Here is a 21,253-nt window from a genome sequence, read left to right on the forward strand (position 1 = left end):
TTGATCCCAAAATGTAATGGAGGGTATAAGTGGTCTATTTCGCATAGTTCAGGGGCAATTTTGACCCTTTTCCGTAGATAAAATCATTCTTTATAGAAGGTATAAGGTATTATAGAAAAATTTATATCAAACCAAATATATATTGAAAATAACTAGCATCACTATTACATTAATTAATTAGATAAATACCAAAAATAACAAATTTTAAACAACTTAGTATTCCTAATTATTATTCCAACAATTATATACATAAGGAAGTTTAGCTCCTATTTTTTTTTTATATAAAGCAAAGAAATAAAAGATGGGTGTTAGGTCACAACTTCGTGATGATATGTTGTTTCTCGTAAGTAGACGATTGAACTTGATTGAAGACTATTTAAATTTCGCCTCTGTATGCAAATCGTGGCGATGTGCGGCCACCAAGGACAATTTTAACAATGATATTGTTGGATTTTAAAATGTGTGAATGGAAAATGAAGAGTTGCGACTTTTATGAAGAGTTTCAATTTTTATGAAAAGTTGTGGCTTTTATGAAAGGTTGTGACCTTTCCGAATGATTGAGATTTTTCCAAAGGGTACTTGAGGGGAATAATTTCCTTAAGAGGATACTGTGCATTCAGTGGGCTCGATTTCTTCTTTAAAAAAAATATTTTGTATATTGTTTCTTATATGTTTCTGATTCTATTTTCTCTACTAGTTCAATTTTCTAGTTTTGAAAATATTTTTAAACTTTGTTGTTTCTTATCAAATTCTTCATAGTTTTTGTCCTAAGTATCTTAACAGATATGGCTAATGTTAGAGGAGGAAGAAGGTAATTACAATGGCATGATTTTAAACAAGAGGATACCAAAAGCCAGTGGAAAAAGATGTAGGGAGTCGATGGGTGAAATCAATCTATTACATCCCTTTTCAGGTGTTGAGATCGAATTGCCCCATCAAAATACAACTCTAGATCATGAAACTAGTGAAAAATGGATCTTTATTCACAAGGCTGATATGCTTTATCAGCTAATACATCCGATTATGTTCAATTTCGTCAGTGTTTGGAGACTTGAGATGGACCAGAATTCAATCTCCCTCTGTACATTGCGATATAGTGTGTGTATTTCAGTTGAAAATTTTATGCAGTTGATTGGGCGGGTCAAGACAGCTACCATTTGGAGTCAAGTTGTACATAGTAGAATCACTAGGATTACTATTTGTAGTTTTGAGATGTGGTGTTCAGGTAAGGCCCATCGAAGGAGATGCCGATAGGATTCCTTTGACGCAAATTATCTATGAGGATGATACTGAGTATATAACTTATGGGACAACAAAACAAAGTTTATAGTTTTGAGTCCCCGTCAATGGCTCAACACTTATAGGATCATGACTAGCTAGCCATGACCCTAAATACAGAGACGGGTAAAATAGAGTTAATGGCTAAGCCTTTTTTCCTCTGTTACCTTTTAAGGAGTATAATATAATGTGGATTAGCAACTGAGCTTAAAGTAGTCAAAAGAAAATGCAATAAAGGAAACTGAAAAAATGAATTTACTTAGTTTATGAGCCAAGGAAAGTAGACCTTTCCCTGATAAAAAGCCGCTCCAATTTCCAGACAACCACATTGTACATACTTTAGGCAAAACTATTTGATTTATCAAGTAAAACACACACCAAGATGAAAAGAAAAATGAAGTGAAACTCTGTTGACTCTCTCATGAAAATATCACATAGAGGGATTGTAAATAACCCCTCTTGTATGTGTATGTTTAACCTCTGCACCTGATTTAGGCCAGAAAGCCGACTCTTGAATCTTGATGTTGTTGTATCACAAAATCAAACAAAAATAAAAGCTTTCATGGATGCTTTAATTTCCATTTTCATGCACCCCTTTAATCTTCTCATGATCTTCCATGTGGCTAAAGTTACCTCGTTGCGTATGAATATGATGGTTCCTACAATAGAGCTTATGATCATGGGTCACATAAATAATTTGATGGACTGATTACACAACCTCCGTGGCTACATTTGAAACAAGGCCTGTGGTACGAAGTGCCATCAACAGCCACCTGTGAAATAGCAGGAACCATATAAGTATCTATATAGACCTTCCTCATTTTCCACTAATTAATAGTATTACATAGAAAAGAATATGTCACTAACTTTTCCAGGGGGTAGACAGTTTTCTTGCACGCAACAAATTTGTCTTGTGTTCCACCAAACAAAGCTGAAACTTTGCTGTTTGCTTGTGCCTGAGAATATCGATAATACAACACAATTAGTTGTAAAAAGAATTGAATGGTGTATGCTTAAGGAATCATTGATGATCTTGACATTAGAAATCAATCAAATATGGAAGGAATACCTTATCAAGAGATCTTTCCTTGACTTTTTTGGACCCCCCTGAAAACAAGCTTCAAAGGAGTACGTTAGGTAAAAAGGACTTATGACTTGGAAGCTCTAGTAACCTTCAAAACTCTGGTTGATCAGGCTTCCAGTCATTTTGAATAGTTGATCAAAGTGAGGTCTGCAGTATAAAACTCCTTCATAGGAATTTTAGTTACCTAGCTGCACAAGTTCAAAAATGACAAGGAAATTAAGACCAAGATGATCTTTTTTATGGATCAACGAAAAAAGGCATGGACATCAGATGATAATGATACATGAGAATGTACGTAGTTGACATCATATATACAATTAGTCGACCTAAACTACATGACAATTAGGCGTACATTGTTTATGTGGAACACGCACAAATCACAGAAAGCACTTCCCTAGAATGTAATTATATATGTTAGGGTCCTTCTTCGGGTAGAATGGACCATTACCGGTAGGCAGAGCTACGAATTTCAACAAAAACCAAGAGTGATACTGCAACTGCTTGCAAATTAGCTGTTGATTTGAGGATGCGATTTCTACATTAGAAGAGAATAAACTGTTGGGTTCTGAAGGAGGGAACATGGCGTCATGCGGAAGCTTACAATTGCATATCATATAATTGATAAATCAAATAACAAAAAACTTATACTAAAAATCAAAATATTATTATATCAAAACTAATATAAAGAAAAACATTGAAACTTTAGAGAGAATAAATCTCTCCATAAACAAGACTCTTAAACGACTACATTGTGGATGCTATTATTTTTTGTATTATAAGAAACAAACCTATATTTATAGAGTCTTAAAACCTTTTCTTACTAGAAAAAGAGTCCTAAAAGGAGAGAATAAACCAAATATGAAAGAATATTATATTTTCCTTTCAAGAAAAGTAAAAACATTTATGGTAATGTTTTATTTTTTCTTTAAGGAAAAATAAATCTTAAATTATGATAAGAAAATCAGGGCAAAACCCTAACAAATCTCCCCTTTTGGCTGGATTTTCTTGACAAAGCTTGATTTGTCTTCTTCATTGCATGATAATCTAAATCTCAATCACTGTTGCTTGCCATGGTTAAAAATAAAGTTTAAAATATATGGGTTAAAAAAGGGTTAAAAATATTTTATTTTTATTCTTAAAAATTGCAGCAACAGGAATGTTGAAAATATGTTAAAACTTCTTCTCCACATGTAGCTTTACAAAACAATCTTCATTATCATCAAATTGATTACAAATTGATTTGAAACCATCTTGAGCCTGTCTTCAACCTCGTTGAACCATATGACTATCGGACCATGGGATCGTTAGACCATGTGCTCTGATACCACTTGTTGAGATCTGATGCAGTATGCGGAAGTTGCAAACAAACAGGTCATGTTACAAAAGTGTGCAAGTTCAAAGACACTCAAGATAAATCACAAGCATTACTAGTAGAAGAAGAATGTGAGGATGAATTTTATTAGAAGATATTTTTGAAGAATAATTAAGTGTTCAAACTCAAGTCAAATACACCAACTTGAGTTTGAGGGGGAATGTTGGAATTTGGTAGAATCTTTTTATTTTATTTTATTTTAGTCTAAAAATATTTTATAGTATTTAGTTTCCTTTCAAGTCTAGGGTTTACATTAATTGCAAAATATTTAGTTTTATTTTAGTCTAGTATCTAGAAGGATTGTCCTTTAAGAATGATTCTCCTTTAAGAAGGACTCTCCTTTAAGAAGGATTCTCCTTAATTATTTATAAATAGGGTTGTACTCTTCTATTTGAATCAATGCAAGAATCAATACAAAGAGTTATCATTTATTCTCTCTTTAATTTATCTTTCTAGTTTCTTCCATTCCATAACATAAACTGCAAACATGCAAAATTCGTACATTAAGCGTAGAGTTCTCGTTTTAATAGATTCAAAGAAATGCCAACACTAGGGCAATCCAAGAACTAGTCAAAATTTACATGCATGTGAAGAAATCTCGGTTCATCCTTTGGACTATCTTTTCAAAAATAAAATACATCTTCCAATTCAAGTTTTAACTCTGTGTCATTACGCTCTAGCTATTGGCGGATATTTACATTTTATACTAGTGATTGCTATTTAATAATTACATCGTCAAATACATATAATTATAACGGAAAAAATGGTCAAAATTGCCTCTGAACTATTGCAAAATAGACCATTTATACCCTTCGTTACATTTTGGGATCAAAAATGCCCCCGCCGTTATCCCAACAGACCACAAATACCCTCAAGAGTTAACATCCCAAATTTTTAGTGACGTGGCAATCCAAGCGTTGCCAACTAGGATTCACTACAAAAGAACTAGACCTTTAGAGGCAAAAGCCCAGAATATTGTCACTAAATATTTTAACTGATTTTAATCACTAAATTCTAATTTTGTGTTTTTTTCGTCATTGTTTTTAAAAAATCACAAATGATATCGATCAGGAGGAGTTTGCAAACACTATATATTTTATTTTTATGTCATATGTAAATGCATAAAATGTACAATGATGCATTATGTAGTAGGAGATTTGAATGGAGAAGTAATTTTGATGATTTTCGTAATAATATTGGATGTTTTTAATAGTGATAGTGCATGTTATTTATTTTTAAAAATTAGGTTGCAAACGAAAATTAATTATCATGTAATGTAATTCTCACTCATCATAGTCAAAAGTTCCAAGGGTACAATTGGAGTTTTCTTCAAGAATTTGTACACCCATATCATGCTAGCGTTTCCATTCATTGCCAATGTTTCTTTGATTTATCAGAAACAATTAATCTTTCTGTCTGTTTAGAGTAAAGAATAAATTTTGTGTATTTTCTAATCCTTTCCAGATCTTATTCGTGGGTTACATTTATGCCATTTATGTTGTTGTTTGTTGTTAATAGTATACCTGGCAAGTTTGGACCTTTCTATTTCATACTACACTAGGTTGGAAAAAAGACTGTTTTTTCCCGTTTAAGCTACTATTAATTTAAATGAATTCACCAAAATAGTACGTTTTTTAAAGATTGTAAAATCTAGTTTAAACGTGTTCAGAGTAATGCTTTATGTTTTTATTTTATTCAAAAAAATTCAATGACAAAATGACCATGAACGTTGTTGTGAATAATATTTTATAGCTCGTTATTCTAAAGTGCGTTTTATGAACATGGGTGAGATCAACTTGTAAAAAGAAGAGAATGGTATATGGTTAAGGGGATCATCGATGATGTTGAAACTAGTCATCAATCAAACATGGAATATACCTTATCCTTGAATTAATGTTCTTGGACCCCCTTGCGAACAATATATAACGAACAAAGGAATAAGTGACGCAAAAATGACTTATAAAAAATATCAGCTTGGTAGCTCTAATAACCTTCAAAACTCTTGTTCAGTCATTTTGAACAGTTGATCCAAATAAAAATGCCAGTATTTGGGAAATCGAAGAATTAATCAAAATTTAGATGTGAAGAAAACTTGGTTCATCCTTTGTGGCTGCTATCGACAGACTTAGGTCTTGTTATTTTTATTTTTTTAGGGATACATATAATTCGACATAACAAATATTACTACTAATACATATTACATGTTCAAACGTCTTAATATAAATAACCAAATGATATTTGTGTTGTTAACATATTTCTCCTTCTTAATTTTGCTTAAACTAAAAAGTGAATTTTAGCGGCGAACCTTGAATCGATTTCAACAAAAAAAGATTCTCACTCAGGTTGTAACCGATCGATCGAATACAACAAAAACAAACCGTAATTACTTTAATAAAGAAAGTGTATCCATAAAAAAAAAATCATTTCATTTACGTAGGGTTATTATAATCCCCATATGAATCCATTACATGGATAAAGAAATCAAGAAAAAGATGAGCTTAAGCTAAGGCACAACAAAAAGAAAGAAAATAAATTAAGAAACGTGAGTTTATACTTCTTCTTAATTCTACCTTTCGACAAAAAAACGCCTATCGTTATTTTATAATTCTTTTCGACTTCATCGGCGTAGCCATCTTACTTTTTCTTCCTTTCTTCGACTTCATCTGGGGAACTTTCTTCCATCTAAGGGGAAAAAAGAAAAGAAAAGAAAATTGAGACAAAAGAAAGAAGGGGACCGATCATATATATATAATGAGAAAGCTAGGTAATATAATGAACTTAATTTCTTAATTACCTCATGATTGCACCTATGCAACTTCAGTGTAATACCATTTGGCAATCAAGGCATTTGGCCTTAAATGTCCTGTGCAATTTCTTGTTATACACTTGCATCATCACAAAAGGACAATTCCCCAATATCATCATTCTTCTTTAAAAAAATGCTCACACCGATACATTCTTTTTGATGACATGATAATTTTCCAGAACAAAAATAGTAAAGAAGAAGAATACGAAAAGATCAAATGAAGATATGAAGTAAGTTGAATAGGATGATGGAAAGTAAGCTATATATATATATATATATATAGGGAAATAATTTATTAACCGTTTTGTTTTAGCTTAGAAAGCACTAAACGGTAACTTCCTTAATTAACAAAGATGTTTTAATAGAGTTCGAAACTAAAAAGATGGTAAAAAAATTGAGTAATTTTTTTTAAAAAAAGGTAATAAAAATTGAGTATGAAACTAAAAAGGTAATATTTAGATGAAGGAGTAAACGACGTTAAATTGTATATACAAGGCTCATGTCAGAATGAATCTTACATGACTCACGTCAGAATGAGACTTATATAACATGAGCCTTCCTTTAAAAAGAAAAACAACAAACTTTAAAATAAAAAGATAATATTTCTTCTTCATTATTTATTCAAAGTTTTGTTGTTATGTTTTCGTGCTAATTTTTTCTTTCATTCTATTTTCACTATTTATATATAAACAAAATATAAGTGATGCGGTCAAATTTAATAGTTTCTCTTTATAAAGATAAGGTCACTATTTATATATACTTTGAAGTTATTTCGATACGCTATAATTTTACTAATTACGAGTAATAGAGAGTGCCAAACGCCACCTAATTAGATTAGTTCTATTTCTTCTTCACTTCAAACTTCCTCCTGAAAAAAGCATTCTATAATTATAATCTAATCGAGTGTATTATTTAACCTTTTTAAAGCATTTTTTTTAAAATCAACTAATTATCCAGATAGGGTGTGTTGTATTAGCAAAAAGGAGTAGAAGGGGGATAGATCTGACCTCAATACAACACTGATCAGTCACAAAAAATTAGAAGGCTTACAAAATCTACTAGAGAGCCTCCTGAAAATTTACGAAGAAGAAAACAACTAGCTTACTAAGAAATTTGCTCTATCATATTTTATAACATAAATGACAGCAAATAATATTATATCAATTTTAAAAATTATATACTAATTTTACGAAAAAAATCACAAATTCACGTAATCCTATTTTTAATAACATGTAAATTCTTCCCTCATTATTTGTCTGGATTGGGACAATAATACGGCGTACATGACAAATATATTGTTCGTATTTGACATTTGATTTGAAATGTGTTAGTGTTACTATAATATAAATACAATTTAGCATATCATATGCTACTATATTTTATGCACATAAATTATTATATAGTGTATATACTTAACGATACACACTTCATTAACACACAAAAACTTAACTAAAAGTTCACTTCATTACCTGAAATTGTTTACTAGCAAGCCTTTATACTTATTTAAGTCACCGAAATACTTAGCTAAGCCTTTAAAATTCAGAATTCGCAAACTTTAAATTTTGAATTCACCATAATATCTTATGTATATGAGATAGAGAAATAGAGTTTATAATTGTACCAAGGAATTCAGAACTTGGTTTTTCCTAAATATATCTAGTTTAAATGAAGTCTAATCTGGAGTGGTGAGAGACAAAGTTAATTTTACTAGTTTTTGTGAGTAAAAACTTACATTTATTAATTATCATGATATAAGAGTCATGCTCATTTTAATTATTTATTTACTCGATATTAAATTTCAATATTATATTATTTGTACTCTAGATATTCGTCCTCAAACGTACAAGAAGATCACAAGCTTCTAAAATTGAATTAGGATCCAGATTTATTTCTTGCTATAAACATTGTTTTAACCTGTGGACAGTTGAAATCTAGGGAGTGCAAAATATTAAAACAATAGAAAATCTTAAATAGAAATTTGTGTATGGAATGTTGGTAGCAAAGGGTTCAACTGAATCACCTTCGATGAAAAATTATTATTGTATATGATAGATGTTAATATTTTTGACTTTTTCATATATTTACTTCTTTATATTTTTGAACCCTTAACAAAATTCTGACACGACCATGAATTAAATCCAAACAATCGACAAGTTAACATGCGCTACCAAAATTAAACTATACTCTACCTATTGCATATCATGTGACAAGTCTTCATTAGTTTCATTCCCGAGACAAGTCTTCATTACTATTTTTTTTGAAGGGATGAGAGAATATAGAGAGTGAAATTAACAGTTAACATATAAAAGCCATGCTAACGCCACATATAAAGTACAACAGTAGGTATATATATATTCATAAGCCTTTTCTTGTTTTACCATATGAATAAAGCATGTAATATTATATGTTATAATGATCAATCCGACCATGATGCTTGATTCAGAGTACTTAATTAGGGTTTTCCAACTAGGAAAGTAGTAGTACTCTTGTTCATCGTCAACTTCTTCTTCGTCTTCGTCTTGTAATATTGTTGATGAAAAATGAAGTGATCATGGTGATGAGGTTGGTGAATGAGTAATGATGGTGGGGAAGTCTGGATAGTGTGATGAAGGTAAAATGAGAAGGCAACTATTTGAACAAAGTTAACAAAAATTATCTTTTGTACAAAAAATATGTGAAAGTTTTTCAATACGTACGATGAAAGTGATCACTAGTCTTATAAAAATATAAATTTCAACATGTTAAATTAAATGACCTTAGTAACCGGGCAAACCTTGAAAGTCGAAAATCAAAATTTGTCCATAAAGAAAGTAGGTCAAAAGTTTGACCACCCTATTTCTACATTTTCGTTAAGCACACTCCAAAATGGGCTAATTGACATCACAAGAGCAGTACGTACGTATGTGCTGTTTGGAATAGTAAGAAAGTATTATTTGGCACACAAATTGCGTGTACGTAGAACTTATAAATCGTATAGAGTATAAGATCAACATGCATCTGAGCCTCTCTCTGATTCCTTGTAATATAATGAATGGTAGAAGATAATCTCTATATATCTATATATGAAGCTTACGACTTTCAGAGATCTAGATCCTACATGTACTCTATTATATATTCTCTCCTTCTCAAAGTTAGATGTGAAGATAACTTGGTGAAATCGTCAATCTTTTGGTGTATATAGCGGCAGAATCAGAATTTTTACTTAATCATTTCAAAATATGAGCATATAGTCAAACATATTCAATTTCTACTATCTATACCTAAAAAAATATTCCCTATGTTTCAATTTATATGAAACATTTTTTATTTTGAAATTCAATAAATTTATCTTCGATAATAAATTTTTCATATATATTTTAAATATTTTGAATTATCAATTATTGGGACTTATAATATTTATTTTTTTACGTAGTTTACAAATATATAAATTTCATTTTTTAAAAATTGAAGATTTCATTAGCAAAATCTCGGTCAAACTTAAACTATTTGACTTTTGAAAAATAAAATGTGCCACATAAATTAAAACATAGAAAATAAAATCTTAACCTTATATATACGGTGTAATTTTCTAATTTCAAATGAACCCCTTGTAAGTTGTACCCAGTGGCTCTGCCCGTGGGTGCATATACATAAGTTAAAACTAAGAGTGGCAAATGAGCGAGTCGAGTCAAATATGAGTCAATCAAAATCGAATCAAATAAAAATTGATAAATTACTCGACTCGACTCACATTTTAAATGGATAAAAACGAGTTACTCAATGGATAATATGATTACACATATTATAATAGAAATCTTGTTAAAAGCTTTAAAAACAAAAAAAAAATTGAAGTTTTTTTATCACTTCACTCCACCCCTACCAGTCCCCCTACCCCCTATCCCAACAAAATGTAAATAAATAAATAAATAAAAAGAATTACCACCCCACCCCCTACCATCCCCCCATACCCCATTCGGAAAAAAAAATTAACAAAATTTTAAATTTTTTCTATTAAAATATTTTTAAATGTTTTTTTTTTATAAAATTTACCAACCCACCCCTCTACCAGCCCCCTATCAAAAAAAAAATTAACAAAATTTAAAAAATTTCCATTAATTTTTTTATAAAAAAAATAAAATTAAGGCCCCCTACCCCATTCCCAAAAAAAAATTCTTTTTAACCCCCAGCCCCCTGCCCACGCCCCCTATCCCAAATAAAAATGTAAAAAAAATTTATAGAATTTTTTTTTAATGAAAAACACTTACTTACTACCCCATCCTTTATCACTCTTTTTTGTGTGAATAAACATCTTTTATCCATTTAACTTTGCGCGCATCATAATCAATTATCAGAGTAAATCAAAATTAAAACGAAGACATAATCCACTTTTTTTATAATGAAATATAAGCAAATTAATATTAATAAATATAAGAAGATTATATCAACCGAGTAGGTGGGAAAAGAAAGCAAAAGGAGAACTGATTTGGAACTCAACTTTAACCCAAACATGTTTTTTTTCTTCTTTTCATTCGGTGTTCGATAGTTTTCAAGCAAAGACAACTTCAAATTCAGGCCGATTTGGAAATCAAAACCCCTTATTAAGGATAACTACATACTTACTACTTTATCACAATAGCATCATAGTAAACCAATTTAACTCTTCCTACATAATTCATATTCACATTAATTTGAAATTATTCAAATATAAGATTATAATAATAATATTAATATACCAACGTACTTTTATAAATGAGATTTAGATAGAATGATGCATATGCAATTTTATTCCTATTTTATCTAAAATAGTTTACGTTAATAATTGCTAATATATAGAAGAGGCTAGGAAAGCAGCGATTCGTCAACATGCTTGCTTCCCTAGCCAAGGGTAAGATGGACATTTTCTTAATATTATGCTTAAAATATGTTGTACTTGGTTGTTTCATAATTGCACTTCCTTAGTACTGGACATAAAACCCTTCCATTTTTCGTTCTCAGACGCAAAAATGGTCCCAATTTTCCAAGCAGGTTGCCAGTCTTTTTCTTCCTTTTTTCCTCTACTAATAGAGTAGTTAATACATATGGGTCCCCTTTAAAACACATTACTTTATTTGTCACTACATTTTCGCATACAAAAAAAAATTGTGTTTAGAGTGAAAAAACATCGAATATTGAAAATTTTGTTTTTTTACATAAATAATACTATAAATCATAATAATTAATAATTTAAATATTAAAAAGTTATATGACAAAATTCGATTAACTCTTGAATTTCTATTAATACCACATAAAATGAGTTAGACAATAAATATATACTGTTTGAAAATGACGTAAGAAATATTATAAATTAAAGTAGTTAATAATTTTTTTTAAAATAAAAAAATATCAACTGACTCTAAAAAAATCTATCAATGCCGCATAAATTGAGACATGAAAAGTAATTTATTGATACCACATAAAATGAGTTAGACGATAAATATATACTATTTGAAAATGACGTAAACAATATTATAAATTACAGTAGTTAATAATTTTTTTAAAAAAATAAAATACATAAAAAAAATCACCTGACTCTAAAAAAATCTATCAATGCCGCATAAATTGAGACATAAAAAGTAACACATATATTATTTGAATATTACGTTAAAAAAGTACTATAAATTACAATAATTACATACTTCTAAAAACAGTGGTTAAAAGTACAATTAGCTATTTTTAAAATTATATAAATTTAGAATAACTTCTCAAGTTTCATACTATCACATAAATTAAAACTAAAAATTAATATATATTGGGCTTCGTGCTGACCCGGCTTGTATCTAGTATAAGAAAAGTTGTGCAGAGAGGAAATAAAAATGAAGTAATATTTTATTTTTTTGTTAGGCTCGAACTTGGAGATGTTAATTCAATCACGTCATTGCAGAAGTTGTCTACGTGGCAGCCACTTCCATCGGGGCCATCCAACTCTCACAAATAAACGCCGTCTCTTTTAACGGATTCTTCGTCGTTATCTTTCGTCATCATTCCTCTGTTTTATTTTTATTTGATCATACGTTACAATTTTTACATTCTATATTCTCATTGCGGTTTGATTACATTTCGATACGTTATGATTTTATGTCTTCTGTTTTTATTTAAATATAATTCGTATTAAAATATAGACGTTTCGTCATTTTATAAAATTAATGCACAATTGATATAATTATTTTTATTTTTTTCTTTTTTCTCTTTTTCTTTTAATTAAATTGGGGGATATGGGAAGAGGATTGCAATGTGGGGGAATCAAACCGTATCAACAAGGTTTGAGTTCATATAGCCAACCAACTGAATTACTAAGATTTTCCCTCCTATTTTTACCCTTGAGAGTTAGTCTCTCCGTCTAACAATAGTTATCCACTATACTAAAAATAGTTGTCCAATAATAGTATGGTTAAAGACTCAATCACTCCTAAAAAGCACTTTTACATCTTTTCCATCATCATTGTGGAGAATGTTTTTGTAAATATATATTTTAATACAACGCCTACTATTTTTAATATACCAAATCAAATAATGCATAAGAAACAATTTATGCATAACTAATACAAATATTATTAATGCAAATATTACTAATACATTCTAATGAGCATTATTTTGTACATTCTACCAAACGACCGTTAAAAAAACACAAAATAAGAATACAATAATAAATTTACAAGGAATTGAAATTTGAAACGACGACAACTAAGTAGGTGTTTGGCCATGCGATACCATATCACGATATGGTATCGTGAGATGAAATCAACGTTTGGACATGCTATTTTACGTTGATTCCATCTCATGATTACATATCATGAGATGTGATTCCATATTCTCCAAAAATCATGATATGGAAATTTCATATAATGATTTGAGATATTTTAATACAAAAATTGATCCACAAGTTTATATTTTGTTAAAACAACCCACATTTATATCTACTAACCATTTATTTCATATGTAAATAAAATTTATAATCACATCATTACTTTTAAAAAATTATTATTCTCACACATAAAATGTATTATTCTCACCAACATATAATCACTTTAACTCACACCACCCGATTGTTAAAGTGATGAAATATTTATGGTCTATGAGCATGAAAATATAGTTGCGGATGATATTGATCAATAAATGACTCAAAGTAACAATGTTGGTTCGTCTTCCCGGTCACATGATCGAGAAATACAAGTTCAACGTGAGGATTATATTAAAGACTAGTACACTACAATTGATGTTCAATTTTTTTCATTAAATTAAAGTTAGGTGAAACAATTACTTAAGTGGAGAACAAATAGCTTTGTAATAATTTACTATGCAATTTTATAATTTTTTGTTTATTTGATAAGATTGAATAAACAATTGGGGCTATTTTAATAGTTTTACAACTTATTAAATTTTTATGTTTATGAGAAAATATACAACACAAAAATTACATATCGCATATTCAAATAAAACTTCAATTTCATCTCATGATTCCAAACGGACCCTAAATAAAAAATAATTTTTTGCAGGGGACCAAGAAAGAAAGCGTGCCAAACGCCACCTAATTAGATAGTCCTATTTCTTCTTCACTTCAACACTTCTTCCTGAAAAAAGTAACATTTCTTTTCCTCTTTTGTGTCCCTTCAAATCCCTACAGCAATCTATATATTTTCTACTTAGTTTATGGGTCTGCTGCAGAATCTGCGAATTCAAAGATTTGACTTCAAGAATTTTGCTTGAAATATGAAAATTGAATTCTTGATTTTCTCTTAGGGTTCTTGGAAGTTTCTTCAATGGCGATGAGAGGAGTTGATTTTAAATGGTAACTCTTCTTATCTTTTATCTTTCTTGGTTTTTTCTTTACCGCTGAGTTATCAAGTTTTAATTTTTTTGAGTTTTTTCTTCTTGTAGGTATGATGGGTTCTTCCTGTCAATGCTGGCTACTAGTATGTATCCTTTTTAAAATGATTCCCTCCTAGGAAGTTGATTTTTCATATTGGGATTACTATGAACTTGGATTTGATTTTAAATTGTAGTTGGGTTGTTTCTTTAACTGTTTGTTTATCAGAATCATTGTAGCTATCAACTGGAAACGATACCATCTTTGTATATACCCATTGCATATCTGGATCGTGGTGGGTATCAATAAATTTCTTTGAGTTGTTTTCTGTATTTCGTTGTTGTTGTTGTATATCTCAATTCTACCCTTTTCCTCAATCTAGGTTGACTATACAGCAGTGTTTGTGTTTCGGCTGTTGATGTTTGTAGATAATGGACTTGCTGCTGGAATGGGATTGTAAGGCCTCATACTTCTTTTCTTTAAAAACATTTTATTGTGCAAGAGAAGCAATCTACCCTTATGTGTTTTTTCTAGATTTATTGTGCTAGCTGTATTACCTAACTTGCATGAGATTCCCCGAGTTGTTGCTTGATTGGGTGTAATACTCCTGTTGGGATTGTTCATGTTCATATCTCTACTCTGTTCTCTTGCTTCCAGACTATTTAAGTAAATGCCAGGAGCAATGTGCAGATTGGTTGACTTATTAACTTTTAGTGATATCTTTCTTTTGGTGGTTATTTGGATTTCTTTGCCTCATATGGGCTGTGCACTTTGATGACTAGACTGAAGTTTTAGGTGTTATTGCATTTTAGGGATTTTGGTTGGCAGCAAAGATATGGTCGGTTTTGTGGAAGAATAGCTGTTCTTTCAGTTCTTGCCTTGCTTCTTTACCCCTTTCTTTGGGCTTGGACCATCATTGGGACGTTATGGTTCACTAGTGCAAGAAACTGCGTAAGTTTAGTAGTCCTTTGCTGCTTCCATTGTTCTGATTTGAAAGCCTAGAATTGACATTATGCCCAAACTCTTTCAGCTTCCAGAAGAAGGCCAAAAGTGGGGCTTCCTAATATGGTTGCTGTTCAGCTACTGTGGACTCATGTGCATAGCTTGTATATCGACAGGGAAGGTTATTTTCTAAACCTTTCCAAAAATTCAACTACTTACCACCTTAGTTCAATTCGGACAGTTTTGTTTCCCAGTTATCTTGTTCTTTGAAAAAGTGGAAAAAGAGAGCGTTAAAGCAACGAATTCCAAAAAAGAACTAAAAGCAGGATACCAACCTGTAACGGACAGAAAATAGAATGTTGGTCTCCTGATTCTTTTCTTGCCCGGTGTGATGTTATTTTTTCTGTTTTGGAGGGTGGGAGATTATCCAAATACCAATGTTGTATTGGCGTTACCTTGTCTTGTTAGTATGTAAATGGATTTATATAATCCGATAAATGAAAATTTGACAGTCATGCAATTTTATTGACGTCAATATTACAATTTTCCTTAAGTTTTCAATTTCTTATTGCAGTGGTTAGCTAGAAGGCAAGCCCATTTATTGCGCGCTCAACAAGGAATTCCTATTTCAGAATTCGGGGTAAGCATTAGAACTCACAATATACTTGATTTAATGTATTTTGGCTTTCATATATGACATGTTAAGAATTAAGTTGTTCCTGTTATACATACATACATACATATATATGTATATGTATATATTTTCTTTTTCCCTTTGACTTTGTTTCCTTTTATTGTACAAAATTATTAAATTGATGATATTCTTTGCTATCTCTCCATGATAAGGTAGTCATGCATTCAAACTGCTGGTCAGAAATGTGCTCTTTCTAGGTTTCTATTGATTAAGTAAAGTGTAACTTCATTTATAATAGGAAATTTCCGTATACAAGAAGTATATTAAAAGGTCGAGATCCTACAAAATGAGATGGTTCTCTGTGAAGGAGACTCAATCTTTTTTATATAACTTGGAATGACATGGGTGCATCTAAAGGAAATTAAAAGAAGAGGCTCTCCTCAAATGTACAAATAAAGTTATTATTCCTACATACAACTCACATTAGTGCTAATGGAGCAACATCCAGCATATGACTTCATCTTTTCTGTCTTTTACTGTCCCAACCTAATAGTGCATTCTTCATTGTTCCCTTGCATGGCCCAATGTAGTATGAGCCATCTCAAAACCCTCCCATACCACAGTTATGATGCTACTGCCTCCTGGTTGCTCTTTCTAGGTTTATATAAGGAACAAGAATGTGCACTGAAATTGATAGATATGAAAAAACATATCTTGTTAGTGCAAATGAAAGAAATATATCATAACTGGAAAAAGCCCTATAGAAATGGACACATAAATGCCCCCAAGGCCTAGCTCGAGTGGCAAAAGGTGGAGGATTTGTGGTTTAGGTCACAAGTTCAATCCCCACACCATGCAAAGCGAAGCCCAGTATTTTAAGTGGAGAAGGGTAGAGGGGCGGGCCCATTATCCACCGGGTTTAGAAGGCTGTGATTGGTCCAAAGGGCGGGTTACATGTAGATTTCTTGGTTATCAAAAAAAATAAACATGGACACATAAATTCGTACTGATATGTGTGTGTTTTATGGCGTGTATATACACGCGCTGACACTCATATAGTGTCCACTTATACTTGGCAGTGGTCAAGGCCAAGTTCACCTGTATCCTGACTAATAGCCTTCACTTGTTAAGTTGTGTTGGCACTTGGGGTGTTCATGGTCCGGTTTGGGTCTTTTTTGGGGTAAACCAAAATTAAACTAATTTAGTCTATTTTTTAATTACTAAAACCAAACCAAATATAATTCATATCCATCGGTTTGGTTCTTGTCAGTTTGATTCGGTTTTTAAAAAACATAATGATATTTCTCTCTTTTATTTTTCCCCTACAATTAGAAAATAATTTTTCATTCTCTTCCAATTTATAATCCATAAATAACCTTTTATTGTGGTGGCTATGATTTTCCTTGATTATGGAGAAAATGTCTTAAGATCTGTAAGTTTTAATCAAGTGAATAAAATTGATAAGAAATACAAGAAATATATATAGGCAAATCTAATAGTTGTTTCTTAAAATAAATGAGTTTGGATTGATGATTTTCTTTTAATAAATGAGTTTAAGGTGTACAATTCATTAGCCTATTAGGGATAAATAGAACTTTCATGAAAAAGTATATGAAGTATTAAAAACTAATTTGTATATAGTCTGATGTAAATTTTTGGATTCCATCCTTAGTGCTGATGATTTATATACAAAACTTGTTACCTTGTCAAAAAATTTAATTGTATATATAATTATAAAATTTGTGTAAATAATTTATCGGTTTGGTTTGGTTATTTATTTTGTTTGTATTCAATAAAATCAAATTAAATAAAATATTATCATTTTTTAAAAAACTTGAATACAATCCAAACCAAAACCAAATAAAAATCAGTTTGGGTTCGATTTTTGGTTTGGATCAGTACTCAACCAAACCGCAAACACCCAGTGGGCCCCTCTTCTGGGTAGAGACTGGGTATCGGATTTTCCTAAATTTCCACTCGGCACCCCCCTTGAAGGATGGAAAAGAAAAAGAAAAATGTAATGGTATGTGTTGTTTTTATGTCACGTAGATTATTAAGGAATGGGAATCAATTTCTTTAGTCTTTATGGTTGTTGACTTGTTGTATTCTTCAAAGCATGGAGAGCGGTTGTGTGGATATGTGTTTTGGGAGTCGCTATGGTGGTTAGAGTGGTGTAACTAAGATCTTAAAGCTTCTTGCTGTTTGCTAAGGGCAGCTCAGTTAGTTGGTAATGCATTTGGTAGTAGTTTTAATCAATAAGTGTGACGTGTAAAGTTGCAGTGAATGCCTCTTTTGGGAGAAAATTTACTGCAATAATGCACAGCTTGATGTGTAACAATATTTGCACCCCAAGGTGTGGCCCAGTGTCAATGTAGTGGGTTGAGAACCATGAGGTCTCTGGTTAAAATCCCGCTGCGGCAAAATCACTAGGTGATTTCTTCACAGATGTCCAAGTCTTAGTGAATAGAGTTACTTGATGCTTGTGTTGGTGGAAAATATCAGGTATATCATGGAATTAGTCGAGGTGCACGCAAACTGACCTAGACATCACGGTTAAAAGAAATATATGAATTTGTAAGTATAGTTATAGTGTGTTAAATGTAAGACTTTCAGTGTTTTTGTGCCATAAATATTGCTATTGGTTTCAAGCAATGCACCAATTAACTTTGCTTCAATTTCAAGCTAGTTGGAGTTGCGATATGTATCATCAATGTCAAACACACTAATTTTGTTTTATTGTCTTTTAAGAAGTAAAGAGTTGTGTAAACAGTTACTCTGTGGGTGATCTCCGTCGATAATTTGGTTCGACTAATCTGTTCTGTGGCATTAGAAATGAATGTTGTTTATAAATGAATAATCACGATGGTTAATGTGTTGTTCTTTCTTGGGCCACTAGTGTGAAAACACACTATTGACTTCTAGTTTTTAGAGTCCTGCGCATCATGGTATGGTGTAATTTGGTTTTCATGGTAAGCTATTTTGGTTTACTCCTCAAGCTTACAATTTTCCTTATTACAGGTGTTAGTTGACATGATCAGAGTGCCAGATTGGGCATTTGAAGCTGCTGGCCAGGAGATGAGAGGGATGGGCCAAGATGCTACTTCATACCATCCAGGACTTTATTTGAGCCAAGCTCAGGTAACGACTGAAAATTTATTGTCAACAGCTCAAGGCACTCCTCGATATGAATCCTTTGAACCTGATCGATTAAAGATTCTTAATGGGTGAATTTCCTTTTTGCACATAGAGAGAAGCAGTGGAGGCGCTCATTCAAGAACTTCCTATGTTCAGGATGAAGGCTGTTCCTACAGACTGCAGTGAGTGCCCCATCTGTTTGGAAGAGTTTGATGTCGGAAATGAGGTATTTTTGTTAACTTTACTTCTTATTATTGGAGAAAATTTAGGACTCCCCTTTTTTTGCATGATGCTCTCAAATGACTCATTCTTAGATAATAAATACATTTTGTATGCCATTCTCAATTTTACTTAAATAACACAAATCTACGCTTCTATACACAGCTTCCACCAAAATAAATTGTGAACATAAAGCAATGATTCAATATTTCTTTTATGGCTGGTTTTCTATATGCAAGTCAGATTAATTTCCAATGTTCTTTTAGGGTAATAGTATGGGACTACTGGGGCAATAATAGTCTAAAGATGCATGCTTAACTAGTGGAAATATTTATTGTCAAGCAATGATCCCCAGCCCCGCCCAATTCGAGAGAAAATTAAGAGCTTAAATTCTTAGAAATTAGAAGAACTTGTCCTGGTGTCATTTTAAGGTTGTAGTTCCTATTTATAGTCTTCATGTTTCTGCAGCTTAGTGAAGAGGATAATTTTAAAACTCGGCATCCCTTGAAGATACATAACTTATTGAAAGATGGTTCAGGAGATCAAAGTCATGCTAATTCCAGTTAAGCGGCACTAGGACATTATGCCTGTTTTGTAATTTGTTATCTATATTTTTCCTCTGTCTCTTTGTGTTGTTGGAGAAGGTTGGTTTGCTAGAAGCCAACACCACAACTGTCACACTAGTTTTGTTGGTGTTACCCTTATTTAGGCTCTGTTGCTATTTTTCTTATTAGAAAACCTTTATGCAGGTCCGTGGTCTCCCTTGTGCTCACAACTTTCATGTTGCATGCATTGATGAATGGCTTCGCCTAAATGTGAAATGCCCTAGATGCCGTTGTTCTGTTTTTCCAAATCTTGATCTCAGTGCTTTGTCAAATATCCCTGCTGATCTAGAAAGGTCATCAACCAACGTCTTGACAGCAGCCCGGTATGTGAGATCCCAACCTTCCAGCCAGAGCTATCTGCTGAGATTGCAAGGTTTTCTCCGCCCTGTGCGCACAGAGGATGCTGGTCCAAGCAGCGAGGAAAATGCAGCTGCTCAATCAAGAGTTGAGAACGGAGCCCCAACATCAGCACCTGACAGCGATAGAAATGTAGAGCATGTGGAAGTTGTGGTGGAGCATTCTCCAAGACAGCTGTAACTATTTGTTCAAATGTTCTAACTTTGCAGGCACTGATATTTTTTGTCAACCTCTAGTCAATGTTGAGTGTTGTAGTGGCGTCTAACAGTAATTAGATTGCTAAAACTAGTGTAAGAGCCGATGGAAGGAAACAGCTACAACAATATCTGTTTTTGGCCTGCTTGTTTTGATGTAAATTTTGCATTGATCTCTTTGATGCATAGTGGTGTCCTTAATTCGCTTAAATAGAATTCTGTCTGGCCAATGCTCTCCAGACCCAACTCGTGAGATTATATAGAGTATGTTGTTGTTGTGGGCAATGCTATGTAATCAGCATCGAAGCTCAGTGCCACAAGTGATTCTTGCATGCATGGCACAGATTGATATGATATTCACCGTGTTTGGAACCAGTAGTTTGTAAAAACAGAAACGTAACAGAATCTGTGTATACATAAAATCGAAGTTCCAATAACAGTACATTAGGATACCATTTGATATTATTACATGGTAGACTTGAGGAGTCAAATTAAGATTAATAATTGAGTTTTATATGTATAGCTAAAGTGGAAAATGACACAGCAATAATCTTTCTTTAGGCAGAATGGCACATCTTTTAATTTGGTCGTTGGCTATTGTGTTCAAAGTTAATAAAGTCACTACTAATTTTTTTTAATGAAGTGCATTCCCTTTTTGTATGTCCACTACTCAGAAAAAGGTAGCTTTTGGAGTTTCTTTTTGTAATTAAATTTGAAAGCAAAATGGGCAAACTCAGTATTATTTATTTCTTATATAAGCGACAAATAACTTTACTATAAAAAAAAATCATTGGAGAAATTTGGT

The 21,253-nt window shown here is 31.8% G+C and overlaps 1 protein-coding gene and 1 pseudogene across 1 annotated transcript; one reads left to right on the forward strand and one right to left on the reverse strand.

Moving 5' to 3' along the window:
* Nucleotides 1-1,849: 1,849 nt before the first annotated feature.
* On the reverse strand, nucleotides 1,850-2,943 carry LOC125832185 (LIM domain-containing protein WLIM1-like; annotated as a pseudogene).
* An 11,135-nt stretch (nucleotides 2,944-14,078) lies between these two features.
* Nucleotides 14,079-20,664, forward strand: LOC125832091 (E3 ubiquitin-protein ligase SIS3-like). Its single transcript, XM_049511230.1, has 10 exons — nucleotides 14,079-14,344; nucleotides 14,434-14,472; nucleotides 14,591-14,657; nucleotides 14,745-14,818; nucleotides 15,175-15,313; nucleotides 15,393-15,485; nucleotides 15,879-15,944; nucleotides 18,957-19,076; nucleotides 19,186-19,299; nucleotides 20,042-20,664. The coding sequence occupies exons 1-10, from the start codon at nucleotides 14,316-14,318 to the stop codon at nucleotides 20,432-20,434; spliced, it is 1,134 nt and encodes a 377-aa protein (XP_049367187.1). The 5' UTR covers nucleotides 14,079-14,315; the 3' UTR covers nucleotides 20,435-20,664.
* Nucleotides 20,665-21,253: the final 589 nt, after the last annotated feature.

The sequence above is a fragment of the Solanum verrucosum genome, unplaced genomic scaffold (genome assembly GCF_900185275.1).
Source record: "Solanum verrucosum unplaced genomic scaffold, falcon-dt-bn FXZP01000009.1, whole genome shotgun sequence".
Taxonomy (NCBI): Eukaryota; Viridiplantae; Streptophyta; class Magnoliopsida; order Solanales; family Solanaceae; genus Solanum; species Solanum verrucosum.

Bases quoted from the DNA above. Each gene is read 5' to 3' on its own strand.
- LOC125832091 (XM_049511230.1), top strand. From the start codon at position 14,316: ATGGCGATGAGAGGAGTTGATTTTAAATG. The intron at 14,473-14,590 runs GTATCCTTTTTA...TTTGTTTATCAG, and splicing joins TCAATGCTGGCTACTAGTAT to AATCATTGTAGCTATCAACT. The intron at 19,300-20,041 runs GTATTTTTGTTA...ACCTTTATGCAG, and splicing joins AGTTTGATGTCGGAAATGAG to GTCCGTGGTCTCCCTTGTGC.